Below are 23713 nucleotides of genomic sequence, written 5' to 3' on the forward strand. Positions count from 1 at the left end.
TTTCTCTACTCCTAATGAATCTGTCATGGAAAGCAAAAGAAAATCAATCTGATTCATGACTGTTCCCAAAATAGCAATGTGTCTTAGCAAATCTGTTGTTGCCTGCACTGAGGAAGGAACAAAGAGCATGCAGGACAAGGATGTTCTGATCTCTCATCTGTTGTCCTTTCTCATCCTGTTCATGTCAGAGCTCATGAACAAAGTTCCTCACCGGGTTGTGAGGGCACTTAAAGTCAGAAATTCACCCTTGGTGTGCAGCAGTGTCCTGTTCTGCTCTGTGCAACCAGCCTTGCAGACATGAAATTAATCTGCCTTTGAGCATGACAAGGGCCTGCAGAGAGTGGGGAGAATAAACCCATGGTAGCAGTTGTGAACCTTTTCCATACTGCTAGGCTCATTCGAAGGAGCCTGGACTTGTGGTGTCAACCTCCTATGCAACTTCATGGCAAGATCCAGATGACTGTGGCTTTGGCTTGGGAACATGGGTATGGTTGACTTACCAGCAGTGTCTTCCCTTGCTTTCTTCCAGGCCGCACTATCATTCTCTCCACGCACCACATGGATGAGGCAGACATTCTGGGGGACCGGATTGCTATCATTTCTCATGGCAAGCTCTGCTGTGTTGGCTCTTCTCTCTTCCTGAAGAACCAGCTGGGAACAGGCTATTATTTGACTCTGGTCAAGAAGGATGTGGATTCCTCTCTGAGCTCCTGCCGAAACAGCAGCAGCACCGTGTCCTATCTGAAAAAGGTACAGCTGACTCTTCTTGCTCATCCTCATTCTTCCTTCATGAAATCTTAGACTTATGGGAAGCAGCAGCTAAGATGTTACATAGTAGAATGTCTCAGAGAAATCCCTTACTCTAAAAGAAGGGTTACTTGCCTTTATAGGTATTATGCCAGATCATGTCTCACTAAACTGTTGCACAGGACATACATCTCCATTATAGTTTCTTTCAATGCCCGTGGTCCAAAGCTGATTGGAGAGATACAGAATAGATGAAGTGTGCACTTTTGTAACACTCACTTCTATAACTGTGACCTCTTACTTGTATTTCAGTCCTTTGTAGTGGTATGTCACCATTACTTTCTGACTCCTCTCTGGAGTATCCAGTGTGTTGCAGCATCTAGTTGGAGTTACCTACAGTGTAGCATCTGGTGGGTCCCTTTTTGATTAAACAGCAGAAAACAATGTTTGTCTTGTCTTTTGCAACCAGGATGACAGTGTCTCCCAGAGCAGCTCTGATGCTGGCCTTGGCAGTGACCATGAAAGTGACACACTGACAATAGGTGAGGCTTGGAAAAGAATGTAAGGTTCAGTCCCAGTGCTGACATTGCTCTATCTTTGACTTTGGACAACTGCCTTAACCTTGTGCTCCTGTGTAGCTACAGTCTTGGGACAATTACTAAATTCACAGAGAGGGTATTTTTAAATCCGTAAATATTGGAACATTTTTCTTCAGTGAGCCATTTTGGGTTCAAGCTGTCCTGAGATTTAATAACCAAAGATTATGTAGTTGGTAGACCCATTAGCAATATGTAATGTTTGCTGGTGAACTGTATGTCAGTGACTTGCAGGGCTGCCAGTAGCATGTAAAAGCTCTCCCAAATTCTGCAAATAAAAAGAATAGCCAGGCTCGGGTCCAGGCTTTCGTCCAGGCTTATGTTAAATGTAAAAAGAAACCAGATTTTCCATGGAAATGAGCTGCTTTCCAGAGATGTCCCATTTTCCTTTCTTTCCTTCCAGCAAGGTTTTTCAGACTGAGCTCTTCTTTCCATTTAATGAGCGGTACCAAGATGAACACCATCTTTTCCTTTTGGTTCTTCTAGATGTCTCTGCAATTTCCAATCTCATTACAAAACATGTTCCTGAGGCCAGGCTGGTGGAGGACATCGGCCATGAATTAACCTATGTCTTGCCGTACAAGGCTGCTAAAGAGGGAGCTTTTGTGGAGCTGTTCCATGAAATTGATGACCGTCTCTCTGATCTTGGCATTTCTAGCTATGGGATATCTGAAACCACCCTGGAGGAGGTGAGGGAGCTGAAGATTCTCTTTTGACTTAAACTATGCAAAATGAATCATGGCAGAAATAAGGAGACCGAGTCTTGTCTCTTCCTGTAAGCATTTATTGTGGAACAGGCAGCTTTGCATTCCTCTCCAAAATGGATTGTCTTCTGCCCTATTTAAGTGTGTGCTCATAGAAGTGTGCGTTAAAAACTGAAATGTAGTACAGGCAAGCATAGACAGGTCCTTTGTACTCAGTTGTACTTTGCTGAGATGTCATGTAAAGGTTGACCCCCAGTTTGGCTTCTAATGACTGTGTAAACATGTTTAAGGTATTTTTAGGGATGCTTTGTGCTGCACTTAACCGAAAACATACATTTCAGTACTGGAGACCATGCTTTACAGAAACCACTTAGATGTATGCCCTTGTCAGGGATGTTTTTAGGCTTTGTTCCTTGTGGCTGTGTTCCAACTGACAAGTCTCCCTTTCTTTTATCACAGAAGTGTCATGCACTTTATTCCATTTATGTGAAATGTTTTGGTTTTGTTGTTTGTGTTGGGGGGAGGGGTGGGGGGTGGTTTTGGTTTTTTTGGGTTTGGGGTTTTGTTTGGTTGGTTCTTTGTGTGGTTTTGGTTTGGTTTTTTTGTTTTTGTTTTAAAGAATGACAAGGGAAACAAACCATGGTGTTGTCACTTATTGAGGTTGTCCTCTAGGTCCTCCCACAGCTGTGAAGGCCTTGGCTGCTATAGGCAATTTGAAAATGTTTTTTTTTTTTTCTGGTTTAGGAGAGTCCATGGGACAAGCTCCACAAAGGTGCCTATTCAAGCATGAACAGGAGTGTGAGCACTGTCAGGCTAAGAGAAAGATGAGATTCCCCATGTTTAGTAACTAGGTCTTTATCTGAGACATAAGAAAGAGCTTGTGTTTGAGAGGCACTGAGAACTGACATTGGAAAGGGGGAACAGCTGGTATGTGGTTACAGGCTGGCTCCTGGAAGTTGGAGAGAAGCCACAAAGTCCATGTCCCCATTACGCAGGGGATAAACCCTGTATCCTCTGTTCTCGTGCTGCACCTGTCAGTCTTGTGCTCTCTCAAGGCATCTCCTGACACAGTCCCCACAATATCAGTCCTGTTCTAATTTTCACTGACACCTATAATTGCTTTTCAGATCTTCCTGAAAGTGGCTGATGATAGTGGTGTGGATGCAGAAACCTCAGGTGGGTGTAGTTGTCTCCTACAGTGTTGAAGGGGACTTCAGGGGGAGGTACCCTTTCGTATGGTATTTGTGCTGTTTAAGAACAAGGCTGACCAAGCCTAGATACTTCAGGAGTAAAATCTCGGTGTAAGGCTTAGCTCCCAGGGGAATAAAGGCTCTAGCGGGTATCTCAAATGAGGACTGGTCCTGGTCTCACCAGCCTTGGGCAGGTGGATGACCTTTGTGTATGGCAGCACGTCTGGCTATACAGTGACACATGCCCAGGTGTGACAGGCCCTGTTTCAGACTGAACTGGAACTCTGCTGTGCTAATATTTTTAATGACCTAAAATAGCTGTTCTTACTATATTTAATGCTTTTATATACTGTTAACTTCTATTGACTCAGTGGTAGCATGTTTATTTTGTAATAGCGGAGAGTTTCTAGTGTTTGTGTATTATGAATTACTTGCCTGACACTGTTGTCTCCTCTGAGGAAGAGGAAAAACTCTTGACAGGGTCAGACCATGGTAGGGACCAAATGACTTTGTCTTTCTGAGAGCAACTCATTGCACTGAGTGCTTGCGCTAGCACTTCCTGATAAACTAGCACTAGCAAATTGCACTTGGAGTCATATACATATTAAGTGAGAATTTTCTTACAGTGAGAGCAGCACGCAGTTTCCTTGGCTAAATGAAAAAATGTGTCCAGTGCACTGGAAGAAGCTTCTAGGACAGCACACAAAAAATGGTTCTTAAAATATGTGACCTTTGCAGAGTGACAGTCGTGGTTTTACTTTTACCTGTACTGGAGTCACTCTAGATCAGGTCCTCAGTTTGCAAATGGAAGACATGTAAAATGAAAATGATATTGCTTTGGTTTTTCTGGGGCTAACTGGAGATTAACTGAAGCTGTTCAGCTAATCATAACTGCATTATTTTCAGATGGGACACTGCCAGCCAGAAGGAACAGGCGTGTGTTTGGAGACAGACAGAGCTGCCTTCGTCCATTTACAGAAGATGATGCATTTGATCCTAATGATTCAGACATGGATCCAGGTATTGCTGGGGCTCAAGCCTGTTTTGTTCTTGTGGACGATCTTTCATATTACACATGCTGCAGATCATAAGGCTGAGACTGCCAAAGGAGTGGTGGTATCCACAGCCTGCTCAATCCTCCCATCAAGGCTTGGAGAGATAAGGGTGAAAATGCATTCATGTGAATTTCTGTTGCTATCTCTGCTCACCACTCTTTTTTTTTTTTTTTTGATGAGTGAGAGTAGCTGCTCTAGCTGTCACCCTGTGTCTCCAGCACAGAGTTGTCCAGAGAACATCTCTGTGAACTTTTGAATGAGTGTCATTTCTTCTTGCTGACAGAATCCAGAGAGACAGACCTTCTCAGTGGCATGGATGGGAAAGGATCCTACCAGATGAAGGGCTGGAAGCTTACCCAGCAGCAGTTCATGGCTCTGTTGTGGAAGAGGCTGCTTATTGCCAAGAGAAGCCGGAAGGGCTTCTTTGCTCAGGTGAGAACACCCAACATGTGCAGGGTCCTTCAGCAGGGATAGCTCTGGACCATGCATTGTACTCAGAGTTGAAGGTGGGCAGGAAACCTCAAAGAAATATGGATAACCAAAACTGGTCTTCACTGCACATCTCAGCAAAAGGGTGCCTGTGCAAGTGAAAGGAGTTACATGATAACCCAGTGGTTACAGTAGTCTTTTGCACAGCAAGAATGCAACTGAGGTTCAAATCCAAATTTGGCATTGAGAGCAGCATTTGGAGGCTGAATCCTCTGCATCCCAAGTGAGTGCCCTGATTGAAAGCCAGGACAGGTCTTGTGTTGGTGTCTAGCAATGCCTTGGTGTAAATAGCAAAGACCTTCCTGGGAAACTTTGAAAAATTTTTGATCCATTGACTCACATGTAGTTCCTGATGGCTCTGGGAACATTGACTTTAAAAAGGGCTTGCTCTTTCCTTGCAATTTCAGATTGTGCTGCCAGCTGTCTTTGTGTGTATTGCTCTCGTGTTCAGCCTGATCGTTCCTCCCTTTGGGAAGTATCCCAGCCTGGAATTACAGCCCTGGATGTATGATGAGCAGTACACTTTTATTAGGTATGTTTCTTGTGGCCTAGAAATGGTGCTAAATCCTACAATTCCGTTCTTCTCTGCAAACATGAGTTACTGAGTTCCTTACCAGGTTGTTTAAATTTGTTTATCTCAGAAGCACATTTTCATAGTCATGTTATTTTCTTTTTAGACCTTTAAATGCCAACTCTAACTACTGGCAAGGCCATGTCCATTTCGGAATGGTGCTATGACTCTGGTAGTAGTATGCACAAAGACCAGGTGTAGGTGTGTGTGCTCCTAGGCCAAACATTCTTCGAAGGGAAATCTCCACTCATACCCTTTTCCTGAGCTCTTTCACTGTGCTCTCAGCCTTGCTCTGCTGCTGCTTTTACTGTGTGCCTGTTATCTCACTGACCTGATAGTGTTTCTGTACTGTACCTATAGCAATGATGCTCCAGAAGATGCAGGCACTCAGAGGCTTTTGGACGCCCTTCTCAATAAGCCTGGTTTTGGGACACGCTGTATGCAGGGACACTCCATCCCGTAAGTAGAGCTCTGACCTGGGAAGAGGAAGCCCAGCCCTGGCTTCTGGTCACCCAGTAGATTTAGCTGTCTTTAGGGAATGATAGTCATGCGTGGCCAGGGCAGGATTTAAGGCAAAAGAGTTGCAATTAGATTCAATTTTTCTGCTCAGGACCTTTTAGAAAGTTATCAGCCCTCAGCATGGTGAGGGAGTGAGGTTTGAGTGCAAGTCCTTACTGACAGAGATGGAAAGGAGACAGTAGTCTCTCCCTCACATTACTGTTTGGTCCTGAACACAGGAAAGGACCTGGTCATGTTGCTGTATGTTGTTGACTGTAGCTATTCCTATTCCACAATCCTCTGTTTCTAGCTGCACTAGAAACACCACAGCGCCCTCAAACACCAGCAGAAAGAGTGGAGAGTGAGACAGCATTGGTGTTGTTTCCTAGCTCTGCCACTGACTTGCTGCGTGGCCTTGGGCAAATCACTGAAGATCCAGGCTGTGGGTGCTGAAAGGGTATACGGAGTCCAGGACGGTGTGTTTCTAGTTTGGAAGAACTGCAGCTCATGTTCACAGGAAGATGGGGAGCGGGGCAAGGGGCCCTATTTGCTGGCCAGTGGTGGAAAGTAAGCTGTATCCTGCAAAACAGACACAGGATCTGGGTTACTCACCCTATGGGGCACACGGAGGAGGCTGCCCACTGATGCTGCCTTGGGGAAGAGCAGTATTCTTGTGCCGCAAAGGCAGAAATGTCATCCAAGAAATGACTGCCTGCTGTGATCTTAGAACCCCAGAATATCTCAAGTTGGAAGAGACCTATAGGGATCATAGAGTCCAACCCCCTGCTCCTCACAGGACTAGTTAAAACTAAACCATATGAGTAAGAGCATCATCCAGACATTCCTTGAACTCTGAACGCTGTGCATGCTGGGACTGACTGAAATAAAGCACTCGTGTGCTGAGGAGTGAATGAGAAGAGAGGAGTGTCCAGCACTACTCAGTGTTGGCCAACCTCAGTCTCTTTGGCACTGGGATCTGTTAGAAGCTGCAGAGCCTGGTCTGTTGCTCTGAGCTGTTTGTCTTGGTGAGTTCAGGCTCCTTTGAAAAACAGCCTGCCTCTTCTGGGGACTGTGGTGTCTGTTATTTAAATGGCTTGTAAGCAAAGGCTATCATAGTTATAAAAACTGCATTTGCCTTGCCTCTTTCCTGACACAGAGACACTCCTTGCACCATGGGGCAGAGGGAATGGACCACCGCTTCAGTCCCAGACTCAGTCCTGGACATCTTCTTGAAAGGCAACTGGAGCATGGAGAACCCTTCCCCATCTTGCGAGTGCAGCAATGAGAAGATCAAGAAGATGCTGCCTGTGTGCCCCCCTGGTGCAGGCGGGCTGCCACCCCCACAGGTAGGATGGAACTCAGTGGTGCTGTGATGAGGGATGCTCCCAGAGAGCAGAGCGGCTGGGTGCGATTCTTGCGTGCAGCACTGCACACAGTTTGACTTGGCACCTGTGTTTTCTGATGGGCGTTTATCTGTGTTTTCCCTGGTGACACCAGCGCGAACAAGACACTGCTGACATCCTCCAGAATCTGACAGGCCGCAATGTATCGGACTACCTAGTGAAGACCTACGCGCAGATCATTGGAAAAAGGTAGCTGTTGAACACACCTTCTCCCTTCCTTCCCCACCAAATGCTGCTCGCTGTATGGGGGATGCTGCACAGATCAGGCGAATAGGCCTGGGCAACCTAAACTCTTCAGCAGTGGGCCAGACCCACTCAGCTCCTCAGACTGTCCTGATCGACAGCTCAAGTGGTGTTTCTGCTTTATTAGTGATGCTGTGGCAGCTCTGAGGGGGTGTGTGTCCTGAGCCTTGTAGGCAGAGTACGGGGAAAGTCTGGGCACCAACCCTGGGAATTACACTGAAGAGGGTTGGTGGGACATATGCCAGATGTGAGAGGCTGTTGCACTCTTCTCCCTGGCCATGTGCCTGCAGCCCTAGTAGGTCTGTCTCTCCTTGTTCCACGTATTATACACCAGCTTTCTTTTCTGTCTCTACAGCTTAAAGAATAAGATCTGGGTGAATGAGTTCAGGTGAGTTACTGCCTTTTCTCTAGCTTGTATGTGTCCACTAACCCTTGAGCACTGTATTAAGCAGGACAGACCCACCCCACTTTGCAGGTTTTTTTAATGACTTAACTGCCAGATGTTGAGGGAGCATGTTTAAAGATAAACTGGGACAACCCCAGACCACATCACTCAAAAGCGTGCCTGCCTTATGCAGAGAGCAGTATTGGCTTGAAAAGATTTGCAGGACCAGCCTACTGATACTCCATCCTGGGAGGTGCTATTTTTCCAAGCAAGGGAAGCAGGGAGATGTCCTGCTTTGTGTGCACTGGCAGCAGAGGACAGCTGCATCCGTTAAACAGAACAGCACACTGAGCAATCGTTAAGATGGGTATTTAACCCCAGAAACAAGGAGCAGGAGACATCTTGGCTAAGCAGCATTGTAGAAGATCAAAGTCGTCCCTTTATGTAAGAATGGAGACACTTGCCTTGGATATAGTGCAGGAAGAGGAGACATCTGGGGAGCAAGGAGGAGTGGCATTTCCTGGAGGTCACTAAGTAGTCAGATCTTAGCATCACTTTCTATCTGAACTTTCAGGTATGGTGGCTTTTCCTTGGGAGCCAGCAGTTCCCTCATGCTTCCTCCAAGCCATGAAGTCACTGATGCCATTAAGCAGGTGAAGAAAATCTTGGAGCTAGCACAGGTGAGCAGCTGTCTCCCATAAACCCAGAATGCACTGATGTCAGAGTCCTGTTACTCGGAAAGATGACTTGGAAGCCATAAAATGAGGAGCATGTGTATGTTAGCTGTGTCTAGTGGCTTTTCCCTATTGCCTCTGAGCTGGTGTCTCCCAGGCTGGTGTCTAGGAGCAGCAGAAGGCTTGGGGATACGGTCAGCTGAGGCTTACGCAGCCCACATTGCTGATGTGGGTTCTCCCCAACACCAGTTGCAAGCCAGTGGGGATTACAGACACTTCTGAGTGTTTTGTGGCAGGACAGGGTAGGCTGTCTGAGGGAATTAGGCAGACAGGGTAGGCTGTCTGAGGGAATTAACAAGTGGTTTCCATCTCCTTCAAAACCTCAGTAGAGCCCTCCTGTGCTGAGCCTGCCTTGGCTCAGAAGATAATTTGGGCCACTGCTTTCTTCTGAGACTGCCTGTGGGCTGCAGTGTCTGTGAAAGTTGCCTGCAACCCTAGATAATACTTATCTCTGGGGAAAAAAGCAGGCCTAAGGCTGATCTCTCTTATCAGTGGGACTGCAGAAAAAGTGGGGGGGAAAGCTGCAGTTTCTCAGCCTTCTTGCTGTCTCTGGCTTGGCGGATACAGGCTGCAGAATGGAAAGAAAACTGTCAGAGCTGTGAAAAACGTAGTGTGACCCCCACTAGACTACACGACATGAATAAAGGTATTCTCACAGGGGAAGTAACTGTCTCTCTGCTGTTTGCAGGGGAGTTCTGGAGATCGGTTTCTCAACAGCTTGTCAAGTTTCATGAAAGGCCTGGATACAAAGAACAATGTGAAGGTAAATTAACCAATCTTCACTGCTGTGTCTATTTGAAGCTCTGGTAACCTGGAATTATTTTTAGTTAGCAAGGAATTATTTTTAGTTAGCAGCAGTTTGCCTTGGACAACTGTGCAGACCAGGGGTCTCTGTATTTGCTAGTGAAGCAAATGCAGCTTGTATTCTTGTGTGGATTTCCCCAAAATCCATTTCTCCCTTGGAGTCCAGGCCTAAGGCCCCGAAGGAGTTCAGTGCTGGATCAGTGCTAGCTTCCAGCAGCCTCTTGTGGTTATTGATCAAACTGTATGTTCTGTCCCTGAGCAAACCAGCTGGAAGGTTGTGGAAAGAAATTATATGCCCTCAACAGAGGAAGGGATGTTCTGCACCTTGCACAGGAACATCAGGAGCCGGTTGGGTAGCTGAGGTACCTGGTGCCTTTCTTATGCTGATGTGATCTCTTGCAGGTGTGGTTCAACAACAAGGGCTGGCATGCCATAGCCTCCTTCTTGAATGTGATCAACAATGCCATCCTTCGGGCCAACCTGCAGCAGGGCAAAAACCCTAGTGCTTACGGGATCACTGCCTTCAATCACCCACTGAACCTCACCAAGCAACAGCTGTCTGAAGTGGCCCTGTAAGTCCTGATGTGAATGCTGATGGGTTTGGGCTCATCAGCTGCTGATTACTGGAAACAGGCAATATGGGAGGTGTTAGCCTCACTGGTGGATACTCAGTGGCCTGTGGCATTTAGGCTCTAATGTGCTGGCCTTATTTTCTGTGGTCTGGGCAGGTGGCAACACGTGCTGTTGAGCACTTGCTGTTGAACAGCACAGCTGTGCAAGCTTTCTATGTCTCTTGAGTCCCTGGAAGCTGCAGTTTCTAAGAACTGGTGTAATTTTCAGCCCTTCTGCTGCTTGGGAAATTCCTCTCAGCCATATCTAGAAAGGCAGCTTGACAGGAATACAGTCATTCTTTTGTGCCAAGGTGCCACCGTTTGACTAGGAACCTTTGACAGATCCTGTTCAGTTTTGCCCACTGCCTCAATGTGGGAGGCACACAGTAATGCACAGGGCTTACTCCACTGAGGCACTGACTAGTCCACTACTACTACTACCACAACCCAAGTCAGGACTCATAAGCTGTCTGCAGGTACATCCTTCAAATCTTAGAGCAGTGGCAGATGACAGTCAGATACCTCTGAACCTTAAAACAACACATAAAAAAGACAAACCCCCAACAACCCCAAGAAATGCATTAAGTGGGAAACAAAGTGGTGGTGATAAGGAAGGCAGAAAACAGTCTATTGTGCTGAAGTTACCAACCAATCTCCAGGTTGTGGTGCTGTCCTTGAGATGCCAACAGGTTGTGTGTGTTCCCTTTGTTATATAGCTGTAGAAAAACTGTGCAGTTAAGACAGCGTGATGTGGGCATCCTTTACCCTGCAATACAAGGACAGCAGAAGCAGAAATGGTTTCTGCACTGTCCTGCATGAGCTGCCTCATTTCATCTCAAGGGAGCCAGCACCAGCATACAAACACTTTGCTTCCTTCTTTTTTTTGTCCAGGATGACCACCTCTGTGGATGTCCTAGTCTCCATCTGTGTGATCTTTGCCATGTCCTTTGTTCCTGCCAGCTTTGTGGTCTTCCTTATCCAGGAACGTGTCAGCAAGGCTAAACACTTGCAGTTTATCAGTGGTGTGAAGCCTGTGATCTACTGGCTGGCCAACTTTGTCTGGGATATGGTAAGGGCTTTGTGACTGTGCTGAACTGTCCTCCATTCTGTGTTTGCAGGGCGTGCGCTGCACTGAAGTGCAAAGTGCAGTTGCGGCCACTGGGCACCACGTTAATTCAGTGAATAACAACTGTGCCTATGACTTCTGTGTTTACTCTCTTGGGGAGGTGGTTCACCTCAGTGGGACAAGGAACACTGAACAGAGGATGGGAGGGCAACAATAAGCTCAATCATCAGCATTTATTATGTCACTTCAAAATACTTGCCCCAAAATGTTTGCTTGTGTAGTCCCTTTTTCTGCTCTGTTCAAAGCAGGTTTTTTCAACCTGTGGTGTCCAGAACCTCTGAGAGTCTATTGACTACTTATAGAGGGACCAAGAAATGTAAATTCATGTGTACTACGTTGTAGTTCACACATGTGACACTCCTAAGAGTCTCCCATTGGAAACAGCTTTGGCAACACTGAAGAATGTTGAAAACCATTGGTTCAGAGCAGAAAGACACCTTTCATTTTTTTTGTCATCTGGAAACAAATCTAAAGCCATATTTTTCACCTTCCAGTGCAACTACATTGTTCCAGCCACGCTAGTCATCATCATCTTCATCTGCTTCCAGCAGAAGTCCTATGTATCCTCCTCCAACTTGCCTGTGCTGGCTCTCCTTCTGTTTCTCTATGGGTAAGGGATTTCTCATCAGAAGGATGACTGGGAAGGTTCTTAGACTCGGAAGGTGCTTACCTGATGTTGCTGCCTTTCCTTTTGCCAGGTGGTCCATTACCCCTCTCATGTATCCAGCCTCCTTCGTGTTCAAAATCCCCAGCACAGCATATGTTGTGCTGACCAGCGTGAACCTCTTCATTGGCATCAATGGTAGTGTGGCCACCTTTGTCCTGGAGCTCTTCACCAACAACGTATGTTTCCTCAGAAGCTCCTCACTGTCTTGTGCTGCTACGATCTAGTTCCATGTTGCTGCCATGTTGCCTTTAGCAGCCAGTTCTCCAGAAAGGCTCACCCCCAGCCTGTACCCATTAGCTACTGCAGTGGTTTAAACACAGATTCTGACAGAAATGGGTTGAAGCCCACTTCAGCAATATTCACAGAATAGCTAAGGTGGGAGGGGACCTCCTGAGATGGTCTAGTCCAACCTCTGAGCAGGGTCAGCTAGAGCAGGTTGCTCAGGGCCATCAGATTTTGAACACTTCCAGGGATGGAGACTCCACAGTCTCTCTGGGCAACCTCTTCCAGTTATCAATCATTCTTAGCGTAAAAAAAAAAAAAATTATTCTCATGTTCAAATGGAATTTCCTGTATGCTCTTCATAAGGGGCAGTTTGTCTAGTACAGGCCACTTCAAGCACTCAAGTATTTAGTTGCACCCAGTTTTGCTTCCTGTGGTAGGTACCTCCCTAACTGTATTGGGAACTTATGCACCTCGCTTCAGTTTTCCAAAGCCAGGTGCCTACTGGGGAAGGTGCAAGTTCCTCTCATGCCTGTGTGCAACACAAGATGTCTTAGCAGGCCCCGTTTGACCCACACTGGTGTGAAGTGTTCCTTGAGGGAGGAGGTTGAGGAGACCCTGTGAGTTAACTGCTGATTGTACCAGTGCCTGTGGGCATAAGGAGGCAGTCATTGATGATGGTCCCTTTTGTTACAAGGCCTGTTTTAGCTCAATAAAAACATGTACATGCTTGAAGATAAATGCCTGGCAGAACAGGAACCTCTCCTCATGCTGCTGTCAGTCCAACCCATGGGCTAAGCCAACTGGAAGACAACAAAGAAAAAGGATTAGAGCCTCCAATGTGGGATAGGGAGGGGCTACCCACAGCCTCTGAGATAACCAGTCTGTGCAAGCACAACTTTCCTGTCTCCTCAACCTGTAGCCTTTCTGTACGTTATCATTTGCAGACACTGCCTTTTAGACTGTGAGCATTTGGAGGAATCTCTTATTTGGTGCAGTTTGCTTGTATTAAATATCATCTTGAGCAATGCAGCAACACTGACGGTCCAGAGCAGCCATGGCACTGGCTCTTGGGAGAGCATTTCTAATCCTTGAATTTTTGTGGGGTTTGCAGGGGGGAGGGAGCGGTCAATCATAACATGGGTCACACTTGGCAGATGGTGGCTGCTTTCTGCTCAGATGGCTCAGTGGCACTTGATTTTGTCTTAACAGAAGCTGAACAACATCAATGACATCCTGAAGTCTGTCTTCCTCATCTTCCCCCACTTCTGCTTGGGGCGGGGACTCATTGACATGGTGAAAAACCAGGCCATGGCTGATGCTCTAGAGAGGTTTGGTAAGTGACATTGTGTATCACAGGGACAGTGGCCTGAAGTGAACAGGGAAAGCTCGAGTCTGCTCTGGATGAGCACCCTTTGTTCCTCTGACTTTTCAGGAACTGGAAGTGCATAACTTGCAGCACAGATCTGATCAAAGCTGGCAAGTCTCCAAAGCTTGTACTCCTTAGGTTGTTACAAGGACTGAAGGGAGCCTGGCAGATAAAACCCCAGAGTTTTGAGTTATTAGGGGCATTAAATAAAATGCATAAAGCCAACTGTATGGAGAGGATTATTAGGCCAAGTGTAAGGAGTGGCTGAGATTCTGGAAAGCTGGATATTTTTTTCTGGGATGCAGATGCCAGGCCTCAGTCAGTCATTCTGTGCTTCACTAACCTTTTGGGAAGGTGGGCCGGCTCTTCTTCGGCAGACTGAATTTTCTGGGCCCGAGTCCCAACTTTATTACAGTAAGAAATGTGCATGCAGCCACAGCTGGCCCTTTGTGTGGTGTGTCCCTTCCCTCCTCCCACTGGCTGCTCTCCAGTTGCCCCAGTGCCCAACTTGGTGAGCTCTGCAGGAAGAAATGCTAGCCTGCTCCCATTGCTCGGGGAAGGTGACTGTGCTCTTCATCTCATTTTGGCAGGAGAAAATCGTTTTGTGTCCCCTCTGTCATGGGACCTGGTGGGAAGGAATCTCTTTGCCATGGCAGTAGAGGGCGTTGTCTTCTTCTTCATCACAGTGCTCATCCAGTACAGGTTCTTCATCAAACCCAGGTAGGTTGTCTGCTCCATTTCACTGCTGCAGGCAGGTGAAGTTTTCATTGGTGTACTCCATGAAGTGGGGAGAATATTAACTATGGAGGCCCTGTCATCTTCTGCTAAGGCTTTATCATGTTGCTCTCTCCAGGCCTGTCTATGCCAAGCTGCCTCCTGTGAATGATGAAGATGAGGATGTAAACAGAGAGAGACAGAGAATAATTAGCGGAGGAGGACAGAGTGACATCTTGGAAATCAAGGAGCTAACCAAGGTGACGGAAGAGTTCTGCATTCCTAAGGCTTGTTGGCACAACACCGTGCAGTTCACCAGAAGTCTCAATCAGAGGAATTTAGTGGGATCAAAATTGGAGCATGTTTGGAGCGTTGAATATATATAATTATAGTTCTATTTATAGTTCTCTTTGATATTGTCCTTCTCATTCTTTTTCTTCTGGTTTCAGATTTACAGAATGAAGCGAAAGCCAGCGGTTGATAGGATCTGTGTTGGAATCCCCCCTGGAGAGGTAAGCTTATCTTTTAAATTCATTGCTTTGCTATTACTGCAGTATTTAAGAGCAACAGACAGCAAAGGATAGGGGTAAGATCAGAAGCAGATGATGTTCAAATTACATCAAAGGAAATTGCCTAGAATTTGAAGTAGTTTCTGATTCTGCCTCTCTCTCTGCCTTTAAAGAAGATACTGAACTCTCAGTGTCTGGGACGAGAGGCCAAACTCTGGTACCCTCCAAGGTTTGGCACAGATACACTGTGGTGGCACTGCACCAAGGTGACACCGCAGTTTGTTCATTTTCCCAGCTTAAAGATTTATACTTAAAATGAAAGTCCAGAAGTTTTTTTTTCTGAAAATGCACTGAAGGCTCCCTCCCATCTTGTCAGTGTTGAAAATGATGCAGCTGAATCCTGCTCTCAGATGCACTGTGCTCATCTGCTCTTTTGTATCCCCAGTGCTTTGGACTCCTGGGAGTAAATGGTGCTGGCAAGTCATCCACTTTTAAGATGCTAACTGGTGATACAGATGTGACAGGAGGAGAAGCTTTCCTCAAAGGAAACAGGTGAAAGACCATGCATCTTTCTTCGCTTTGTGTCAAAGCAGGTCTTTTGCTGCTTTCTCCTCCAGCTTTCACAGCCTTTGTGCCATTTCCAGCAAGTCTAAACTCTGCCCCACTTTTCCCTTTTTCAACTCCTGGCATCTGTTTCAGCCCTTTGCCAAGTCTGGTAAAATACTTCAACAGCTTAGGAGAATTGATTTAGTCTGGTAGTCACTTCTGAGTACCTGTCCTCTCATGCTTAAATGTCATTTTTAAAAAAAGCGGGGGGAGGATGGGGAGAGAGAAAAAAGAATTTGGCCAAGACGGACTTCTAGGATCTTGTATTTTTGTTAATCCAGTGATTCCAAAACCACTGTTTCACTTTCTTCCTTTTAACACCTAAAATAGCAGCATGTACTTGTGAAATTCTAACAAAGGGTTTTTTCTTTTACAGTATCTTGTCCAACATCCAAGAAGTCCATCAGAACATGGGCTACTGCCCACAGTTCGATGCTGTTAATGAACTGCTGACAGGGCGAGAGCACTTGGAGTTCTTCGCACTCCTGAGAGGTGTTCCAGAGAAAGAAGTCTGCAAGGTAAATGAAACACCATAGGACCCACTCCAGTGACCAACTGTTCCTGCTTGCATGCACACTCCTGCAACACATGCAATGCCATGATGTGAAGCTGCTGAAGATACTGTATGGTGAAATCTGCCCCCCTTTTCTTCCAGGGCAAACCAAAGTTGCTGTGGTTTTTCAGTGCTGCCTAGAAAAGTGTGCTAAACGGAAGGGCAGATACTTTAGGTCCTGCATTCTCATAGTGGATGCACGTCTCCACTGAATTACTTCTTTCCTTTAAGAGTTTAAGGGCCATGGAGCTGCAGGTCATGCAGAACCTCACCTGCTCTCAAGAGTTAATTCTTCTAAGTCCCAGGGAGCAAGCACTCTACAGCTTAACAGAAGCCTCACGCTGGCTGTTACACCCTTCCAATTGATCACGCTGCATCATTAAAGTGCTGCTATTCTAGCATTCAGACATGGGGTTACACTAACAGTCTTTAGGCAATTAATGACAGCTGCTAGTACCACACACCACCCTTCTCAGTGCTGTTTCCTTGAGTTAACAGCAGTTTTCACTAGATGTGTCCTGGGTGCTGCAGAACAGGAACTGCCGTAGGTAGGAAGATGACATCTGTACCCACTGCTTTGGATAGGGCCAGGTCTGGTGCCTAGAGTGTGTCCAGGTCGCTTGAATCCCTCTTTGAGAGTAGTGATGATGGGTGAGAACTGCAAGCTCCTTCAAAGGCTGCTGTCGAGTTCTTCTGTGGGATGTTTCCACCAGCACCATACAAAAAGGGACCCAGTTCTGGGTATGATCTGGGTAGTAGCTGAATCTCTTCCCCCCCTAATGCTTTTTAGTCCCCAGGGCAACAATGCCTGCCTATTGGCACCAGTAGTAATACTCCCGAATACGAAATCAGATCTTCCCCATCTGTCTGAAGGGCTAAGATGCACCACAATGGGATTGCTGTGTGTCAGTAGTGACCGTGTCCCTGATGCAAGCCCACAGCAACTGGAAAGCTAGCTAAAGCTGGTGCTGCAAAGAGAACTACACTGGTGGTTAACGTGGCTCAACTGATGTTGAACTCATGCTCACTGTCCAATAAGCTGCAAACATTTGATTTTCTGGCCTCTCGGGCAGGATTGCATATATCCCAATCTAGAGGTGAATAGGGTGTTTCAAAACCCATATCCATGCCACGTTAGATCCTCAGAGGAATGGCCCTTCTCAAAAATGTTTTTAAAGCCAAAGCTCCTAAGGAAAATATCGTTGTGTAGATGTTGCTGTGCTTGATTCAAGATGGTGGTGTGCTTTCTTGTAGGTTGGCGAGTGGGCAATTCGGAAACTGGGCCTTGTGAAATACGGAGAAAAATATGCTGGGAATTACAGTGGAGGGAACAGGCGCAAGCTCTCCACAGCCATTGCCCTCATTGGAGGGCCACCTGTGGTGTTCCTGGTGAGTCTGCAACCTTTGCTCATTAATGTTTTCCTTGGAGAACAGAAAAATCACGTTCAAATGAAGACTAGATATTTCATGGCCAGCTAATGTTTAAATACATAATTAGTCACTTAAACATGAGCAAGGAGCACATAGAAATAAAGATTCCCTTTTTAAATATAGGCGCTATAATGTGCCTCCAGGCTTCTATTTCTGAAAAATCACTGGAGAAGTGGGGGTGTCAAACACAATGCCAAACTGCCAGCTGTGTAGCATCTTCACCGCCTTGGTACTGCTGCAAAGATTTCTATACCTGCAAAAAAAGAACAGCCTTCCTGCTGGACACAAGCAAATCTTACTGTGCAGGAGAATCAGTCTTGTGTTTTTAATAATTCAATGAAAATTGGAAATATTTTAGGATTCTTTACATTAAAATTGAGGACAAACCTTAGGATTACTAAAGTTCATAGTGCAGGAGAAAGTCTAGTGCTTTATTTAAACAAGCTAATTGACTTTAACTTGTTTTAGAACGGGATATTTCAACATGTTATAATTGCAGAATAAGCAGTACTTACCAGTTCTGAAACAGATGTTTGCTAATTTAAAATTTGGAGCATAAATTTTCTTCTCATTTTGGAAAATGAGTCAAACTTGCTTATTTTCAGCTTTTCCAGTACGTATAATCAGAATGGACAGGTCATTTCAGAGATGAGGTATTTTCAGTAGAATGTAACAGCATAACCTGGTTTTTGTATATATTTTGCAGGATGAGCCAACAACAGGGATGGATCCCAAAGCACGTCGTTTCTTGTGGAACTGTGCTCTGAGTGTAATCAAAGAGGGGAGATCAGTGGTACTCACATCTCACAGGCAAGTAGCAGCCCAATTGTATCATACCTTGGCTTTTGCATCTACCAGGGCTGGATGCTAAACTGTGCTTGGCTGCGCAGCCCTTCACTGCTGCTTGCAGTGCTAATGATGTTACTTCTGCCTACAGCATGGAAGAATGTGAAGCCCTGTGCACTCGAATGGCGATAATGGTCAATGGGCGATTCAGGTGTCTGGGCAGCGTCCAGCATCTAAAGAACAGGTAGCCATTTTCTTTTCACTTACACCAGAGTTCTCTGCATTTTTAGGGAGATACAGTCAGACTCCTCATACAGCATTCCCATTGCTATTCTGGCTATGGGAAATGCTGCTGGATTTTAAGCTGCACTTCTGTTTCAAAGACACTTAACTCCTGTGCTGGCACTCTTGTTTATAGGTTTGGAGATGGTTACACCATAGTGGTGAGAATTGCAGGGGCAAACCCAGACCTGAAGCCTGTTGAGGAGTTCTTTGGGCATGCCTTCCCTGGAAGTGTCCTGAAGGAAAAGCATCGGAATATGCTGCAGTACCAGCTTCCCTCTTCACTGTCCTCCCTGGCCAGAATATTCAGTATTCTCTCCCAGAACAAAAAGAGACTCCACATAGAAGACTACTCTGTTTCTCAGACCACACTTGACCAAGTAAGTTTTTAGTAGCCTGTCTGCCAAGTTTCTTTGTGCAGAGGTAGGAATAAATCCACCAATTTACTGAATCTATCTCTTAAGGGCATTTCAGCAAAGTAGAGTACTGAATCCCAGGACTAGTTCAGGAAACCCAGTGTATACAATTCCCTGAATTAATGAAAACCCAGGCTGATGTGTGACATGGCCTTTTTTTCTTGTAGGTATTTGTAAATTTTGCTAAGGACCAAAGCGACGACGACCACACTAAGGACCTGTCATTGCACAAAAACCAGACTGTGGTAGACATTGCAATCCTTAATTCCTTCCTGCAAGATGAGAAGGTAAAAGAAAGTTGTGTGTGAGCCAATTTCAGCAAAGAAATGATGAGCAGAATGCAAACTTCCTTTTCCTGGGATAGGGATAGGATACTCCCAAAGAAAAAGCTAGAGGAAGAGAAACTGGACACTCTACTGATAACCATTCAATGCAATGCAATTCAATGCAATGAAAACAAAATTCCTTTACAGGGGCAGTGCCTCGTGGAGTCGTCTTGTACTGTTCTCAAGTGAAAGACTTGAACTGAGCTCATTACAGTATAACTCTGAAGCTGTGGTAAAGCACCCACCAGATGCTGTGGGCTTTCAACCATACTGTCCTGTCCTGTACAGTATGTTTTTACTAGAGTTGCAAAAATAGTGCATTGAGGAATCATGGCCAGTGGTTATTTATAGATACTTTAGACATGCATGTTTTAGTCTCATGTCAGGAGTGGGAATTTCCTGGTGCTACATCCATTGCTGGCAATGAATGCACCAAGACAGTCAGTGGCAAGAAAAGTCACCACCAGCGTTGTAGCCTTAGGTTGTGAAAACTTACCTGACCAGCTGCTTTTCCTAGACTGGTGTAGGTCAGTTGGTGACAAATCTGGGGCTACAAAGTAGTACTGTGCAGTTGGGATGGCAAGAGACAGGCCATCATATCCATGCATCTCCATCAGTAAGTGGTGATAGGCAGAACTGTGAACCCTGTAAAATGCACAGGATTGTCCCACCAGCATCACAGCCAATCACCTACTCTGACTAGGTTTTTGTGTAGTTAAGTACTCTCCTGCTCCTTTGAGGTACCGCAGCAGCTGCATGAACACCTAGTAGGAGGAAGTGGGTGAGGAGCAGACCTAGGGTTTGGACCACAGCAGCAAACTCAGTAGTTGTACAAGCTGCTAATGCCAAGAGCAAATTCTAAATCATGAGATGTCACTCAGATATGTAATATCTGCTCTTTAACCCCTGCTTTGCACCAGAAAGGTACCCATCATCTGAAGTTATTGCTAGCACAAGCATGTTGCCATTTCTGGCTTTGCCAGATAAAACTAGAAATGAGATGTAGATTTTTTTAACAGTATTATTTATGACTTTAAATAGGTAGGTAGCATAATTAGGGATTGAAAGTGCTTTCAGCTGATCTTTTTAGCCACAGTATTTCTTTATATTATGCCTGTAATGCTATGCTCTCATTCTATCCATTCAACGACAGCTACATTCATGATCTGACCAAGTTTCAGACTATAGCAATCAGCCGCTATCTCCAATTACTGCAAGTTGTTCACCTAAAATTTTCCCGTTTGGAAACTGGTATAACATTAGATTAATGTGTAAGTTTCTGCTTCTGTTGTGCAGTGTAGTTTCAGTCATTAGGTGATCCCTAACTGGAGAATACACCTTTATTATACGTGTGACAAACTGCTTCAGTAAGAATCCCCTTCAGAACAAGATAGTTCAAAATAGTAGTGCTACAGTTACATCGGTCAATAACTTTTGAAGTTTTACAAAGCCAGAATAATATTAGAGGGGATATCATATGGTAAGAACAACCAATTCTTGTTCACATTGTACAACAGTCATGGGAGAGTATGCTTTCATTAATACACTTATGGGCTCCTCTGTCTTGCTTTTACAGTCAGAAATAGGTTCAGTAATGGGGTTTGAACCCAAGTGCAATTCCTGTACTTGAGCTCCATACAGGCTATTCTTGTACATCATGCCTCCGCCTTAAATACTCATACAGGTTCTGCACTAGTTCTTGATGCTACTCCACCATGAATCAGTCACGGACCATTTTCTTCTGTGAATGCCCATAGCAGCCCAACAAACAGTGAAGAGGCTGGCATGAGCCTGAAGAAGGTTGATTACGTATTTCCAGGTATACTTGGTAACACTGACCAATTCAGCATTTTTAATACACAAACAGTTAAATACTTAGCACAAGTTCCCAGTCCCTGCTGTGTCCTGCCTTGGGATAAAGAGCTTACTACATGCTCTGCTGAAGTGCCTTTTTCATACTTTTTTTTTTTATCTGTATAATACATTGCTAAGGGGATTGGGAAAGGAGTGTAATGGGGATTGGTATACCTCACTTAAAACATGCTTTGTTAGTACCTTTATGGCATTGTCACCCTATGGGGATGAGTTACAGGGTGATGAATACACCAGACTTCCAGGTGCAGAAAATTACTGAACAGCTGAGCTACAGCCATGACTTCTCTGTAACAGGCTGCAGGTATGTTACAGTATCATTGAAGCAAATAGCATGTCTTGAAGGCTTACCACTGCTAAAAATCACTATTACAAATCAGCATTAAGTCACCAAAGTGAAGGGCTTAAGTTTTGCACTGCACTAAACTAGTGCATGTAGAACTAGAACGAGTTCTAGGAGGATTCAGATTTGGTCCTGAAAGGGCTGTGGTTTGCTCTTTGTAACTGCTCATGTAAATGACTAATTTAGCAGGAAACAACAAGTCACATCATAATCCTCTTTCCTTAGCCCGCCAAAAAGAGATTCTTGATTCCTATTGTCCTGTGACTGTCATGCTCATACAGTGTCTGCTATCTGTGACAAAATGTTACAGTAAACGTGGATATTAACCAAACTATTTCACAGCTCTGATCTGTCTTGTTTGTACTGAACAGACAGCATAATGCAACTCTCACATGAAGATCTGTCCTGGAATTAAGTTCAGACAGCCACTAATTTACTTTTTTTAAGTGTGTGTTGGGGAAAAAATCACTCTAGGGTCACATACAGTATATGAACCACTCTCGATAACGAAACTGCACTGAGGTGTTAACTTATTTTGAACTTTATTACTATTGACATGTTGCCTCCCTCTTTGTAGTACATTTGTATAAGGAGTTGTTGTATTTTCCCCATGGTTAAACCACCACTTTGTGCTTATCCTTCCCTCCTGAATTATAGTTGGTCCTTCATTCCAAGCACTTTATGCTATCTGTAATGGGATCTATTTTTGCACTGGAATATCTGTTAACTTTGCAAAAATCTAGAGAGATTTCACAACTGAAACGTCTAAGTTAAATCCTTAAATGGACATTTTCATTAAAAGCAAAAAAAAGTATATATATTTGTATTTGCTAATAACTGTTATGTGAAGTATTAAAAGGCACTCTCATTGCCTTGTATTAAGTAAAAAATAAAGCTGTTATGGCACCACTGGTCTTGAGTGTCATTTTTGCACTTGTTCTTTTGAGGAGTGCTGTTAGCTGCTCTTGGTTTGCGCGGTTTTGTTGTGAACTTTGATGCGTAACTGTTGCGGATGGAGCGAGGGTGCACTTTACTCATAAGAGAGAAGTAAAATATATTGATACAGAATAGGGAGTTAAAGTTCAATGCAACAGTGTTTTTAACAAGATCCGACGGCGAGGCACACGTGATTATTTACTGCATAGAGGACAGAATCAGACAAAACTGTCAGGGAGACCCTCCTGTTGAGTCATGAGGTTCGGAAAGGATCCCCTTGCTTTCTAAACTCCTTCTCAGAGAGGAGTCTAGGTGTGGCTAGATCCAGTCCTAGTCCCAGACTTGGTCAACGGTTTTTGTCTAAAGGATTATATATGCGCAATCAATCCTTTATATCACTTAGCTAAGATTTCAAAGTTTAGCATGCTATTAGTCACTTACCGAGGATCTGTTGCGGCAAGGAATCTCTCAACCTCGAGGAGTAACCTTGAGGGGCGTCCCTGCTGAAGGGGAGATCCTGGCGTGCAGCCCGCTGCCGTGCAGGAGAGCTCAACGGGCCCTGGGCTGTCCACTATTTAAGGAGTAAGATGATTGACTTACGGTCATATTTGCGTATCAGCAAGAGGTTTAGATCCCTGCTTCAGGCAGCCCTTGGCTACTTTGTTGCCATTCGTCCTCAAGGTCCAATCTCTACAAATTAGCATGGGGCGCATAGTATTTTCAGGTTAAGTGAGGTGGCGCAAGACTTGAAAGGCAAGTGCTACTTTAAGCTTTTAAAGTTAGTAAATAAAAAGGTCTCCAGCAAATCCTGAAAAAAAGTGATTGGTGTAACTGTCAAATCCAGCTGCAGAGCATAACAAACTTATCTGGATGTTTAAATCCCAAGTCAGGTACCTGCCTCTGAATATTTCCATTACAGAGATGTGTGGCAAGTTGCAAGTATTGATAATTGTTCCTCCTCTTTGCTAAAAATACCCTATACCTGTTTTCACTGACAAAGCAAAATGTTGAGTGTAAAGAATCTGAAATACCCTAAACTTAGCTAATCCTTAGCTAATATCAAATTAAAGGAAGATTACTCCAGTTAATACCAGGTTGAACAGCAGTTTATAAATGAAAGCAGAATAATGGTCTGATTGCGCAAAGGAGAACTGATTTTAAAATTTTGCCTTCTACTGCCTGTACTCCTACTGTCAACCAGTTAAGTTTCAGAATCCAACCAATTCTTGAAGTTACACTCATCAGGAAAATTCATCCCTGAGATAAGAAGCCAATTAAAATTTCCTGGGTTTTCTGTTTTAAGCTAGTGTCCAGCTGGTGCTTTGAGTAATGTGCTTGATCTGTCATTGTCTTGTCAGTAAACAACAAACTTTGCAATAAAGCACACCTCTAACATCCTGAGTATTCTTTACTCTCAATGCTGGTGACAGTTTTACTAAAATTATACTGTTTTTTGTATACCTCTCTACTTTTTTATTCCGGTAAACAATAAAACAACTTAATTTTTGCATTCATCTGGGGAAAA

General features: G+C 44.8%; 1 protein-coding gene across 3 annotated transcripts in view; it reads left to right on the top strand.

Annotated features, from left to right (window-relative positions):
- Positions 1-22159, top strand: part of ABCA1 (ATP binding cassette subfamily A member 1) — a 97446-nt gene extending 75287 nt beyond the window's left edge. For 2 of the 3 annotated variants that reach the window (XM_072859896.1, XM_072859895.1), the window contains 28 exons: positions 530-750; positions 1217-1289; positions 1830-2032; positions 3175-3223; positions 4144-4257; positions 4576-4724; positions 5189-5313; positions 5713-5811; positions 7007-7196; positions 7348-7442; positions 7852-7884; positions 8456-8561; positions 9304-9378; positions 9822-9991; positions 10922-11099; positions 11651-11766; positions 11855-11999; positions 13258-13381; positions 14005-14134; positions 14268-14388; positions 14578-14640; positions 15083-15189; positions 15620-15761; positions 17051-17185; positions 17934-18037; positions 18165-18257; positions 18432-18675; positions 18879-22159. In XM_072859896.1, coding sequence (XP_072715997.1) covers positions 530-750; positions 1217-1289; positions 1830-2032; positions 3175-3223; positions 4144-4257; positions 4576-4724; positions 5189-5313; positions 5713-5811; positions 7007-7196; positions 7348-7442; positions 7852-7884; positions 8456-8561; positions 9304-9378; positions 9822-9991; positions 10922-11099; positions 11651-11766; positions 11855-11999; positions 13258-13381; positions 14005-14134; positions 14268-14388; positions 14578-14640; positions 15083-15189; positions 15620-15761; positions 17051-17185; positions 17934-18037; positions 18165-18257; positions 18432-18675; positions 18879-19019 — 3545 coding nt within the window. In that variant the 3' untranslated portion in view covers positions 19020-22159. The remainder of the gene's footprint in view (positions 1-529; positions 751-1216; positions 1290-1829; positions 2033-3174; positions 3224-4143; positions 4258-4575; positions 4725-5188; positions 5314-5712; positions 5812-7006; positions 7197-7347; positions 7443-7851; positions 7885-8455; positions 8562-9303; positions 9379-9821; positions 9992-10921; positions 11100-11650; positions 11767-11854; positions 12000-13257; positions 13382-14004; positions 14135-14267; positions 14389-14577; positions 14641-15082; positions 15190-15619; positions 15762-17050; positions 17186-17933; positions 18038-18164; positions 18258-18431; positions 18676-18878) is intronic. The other variant, XM_072859897.1, reaches the window with a different exon arrangement.
- The last annotated feature ends 1554 nt before the right edge of the window (positions 22160-23713 follow it).

Source organism: Ciconia boyciana, chromosome 4, assembly GCF_034638445.1.
Source record: "Ciconia boyciana chromosome 4, ASM3463844v1, whole genome shotgun sequence".
Lineage (NCBI taxonomy): Eukaryota > Metazoa > Chordata > Aves > Ciconiiformes > Ciconiidae > Ciconia > Ciconia boyciana.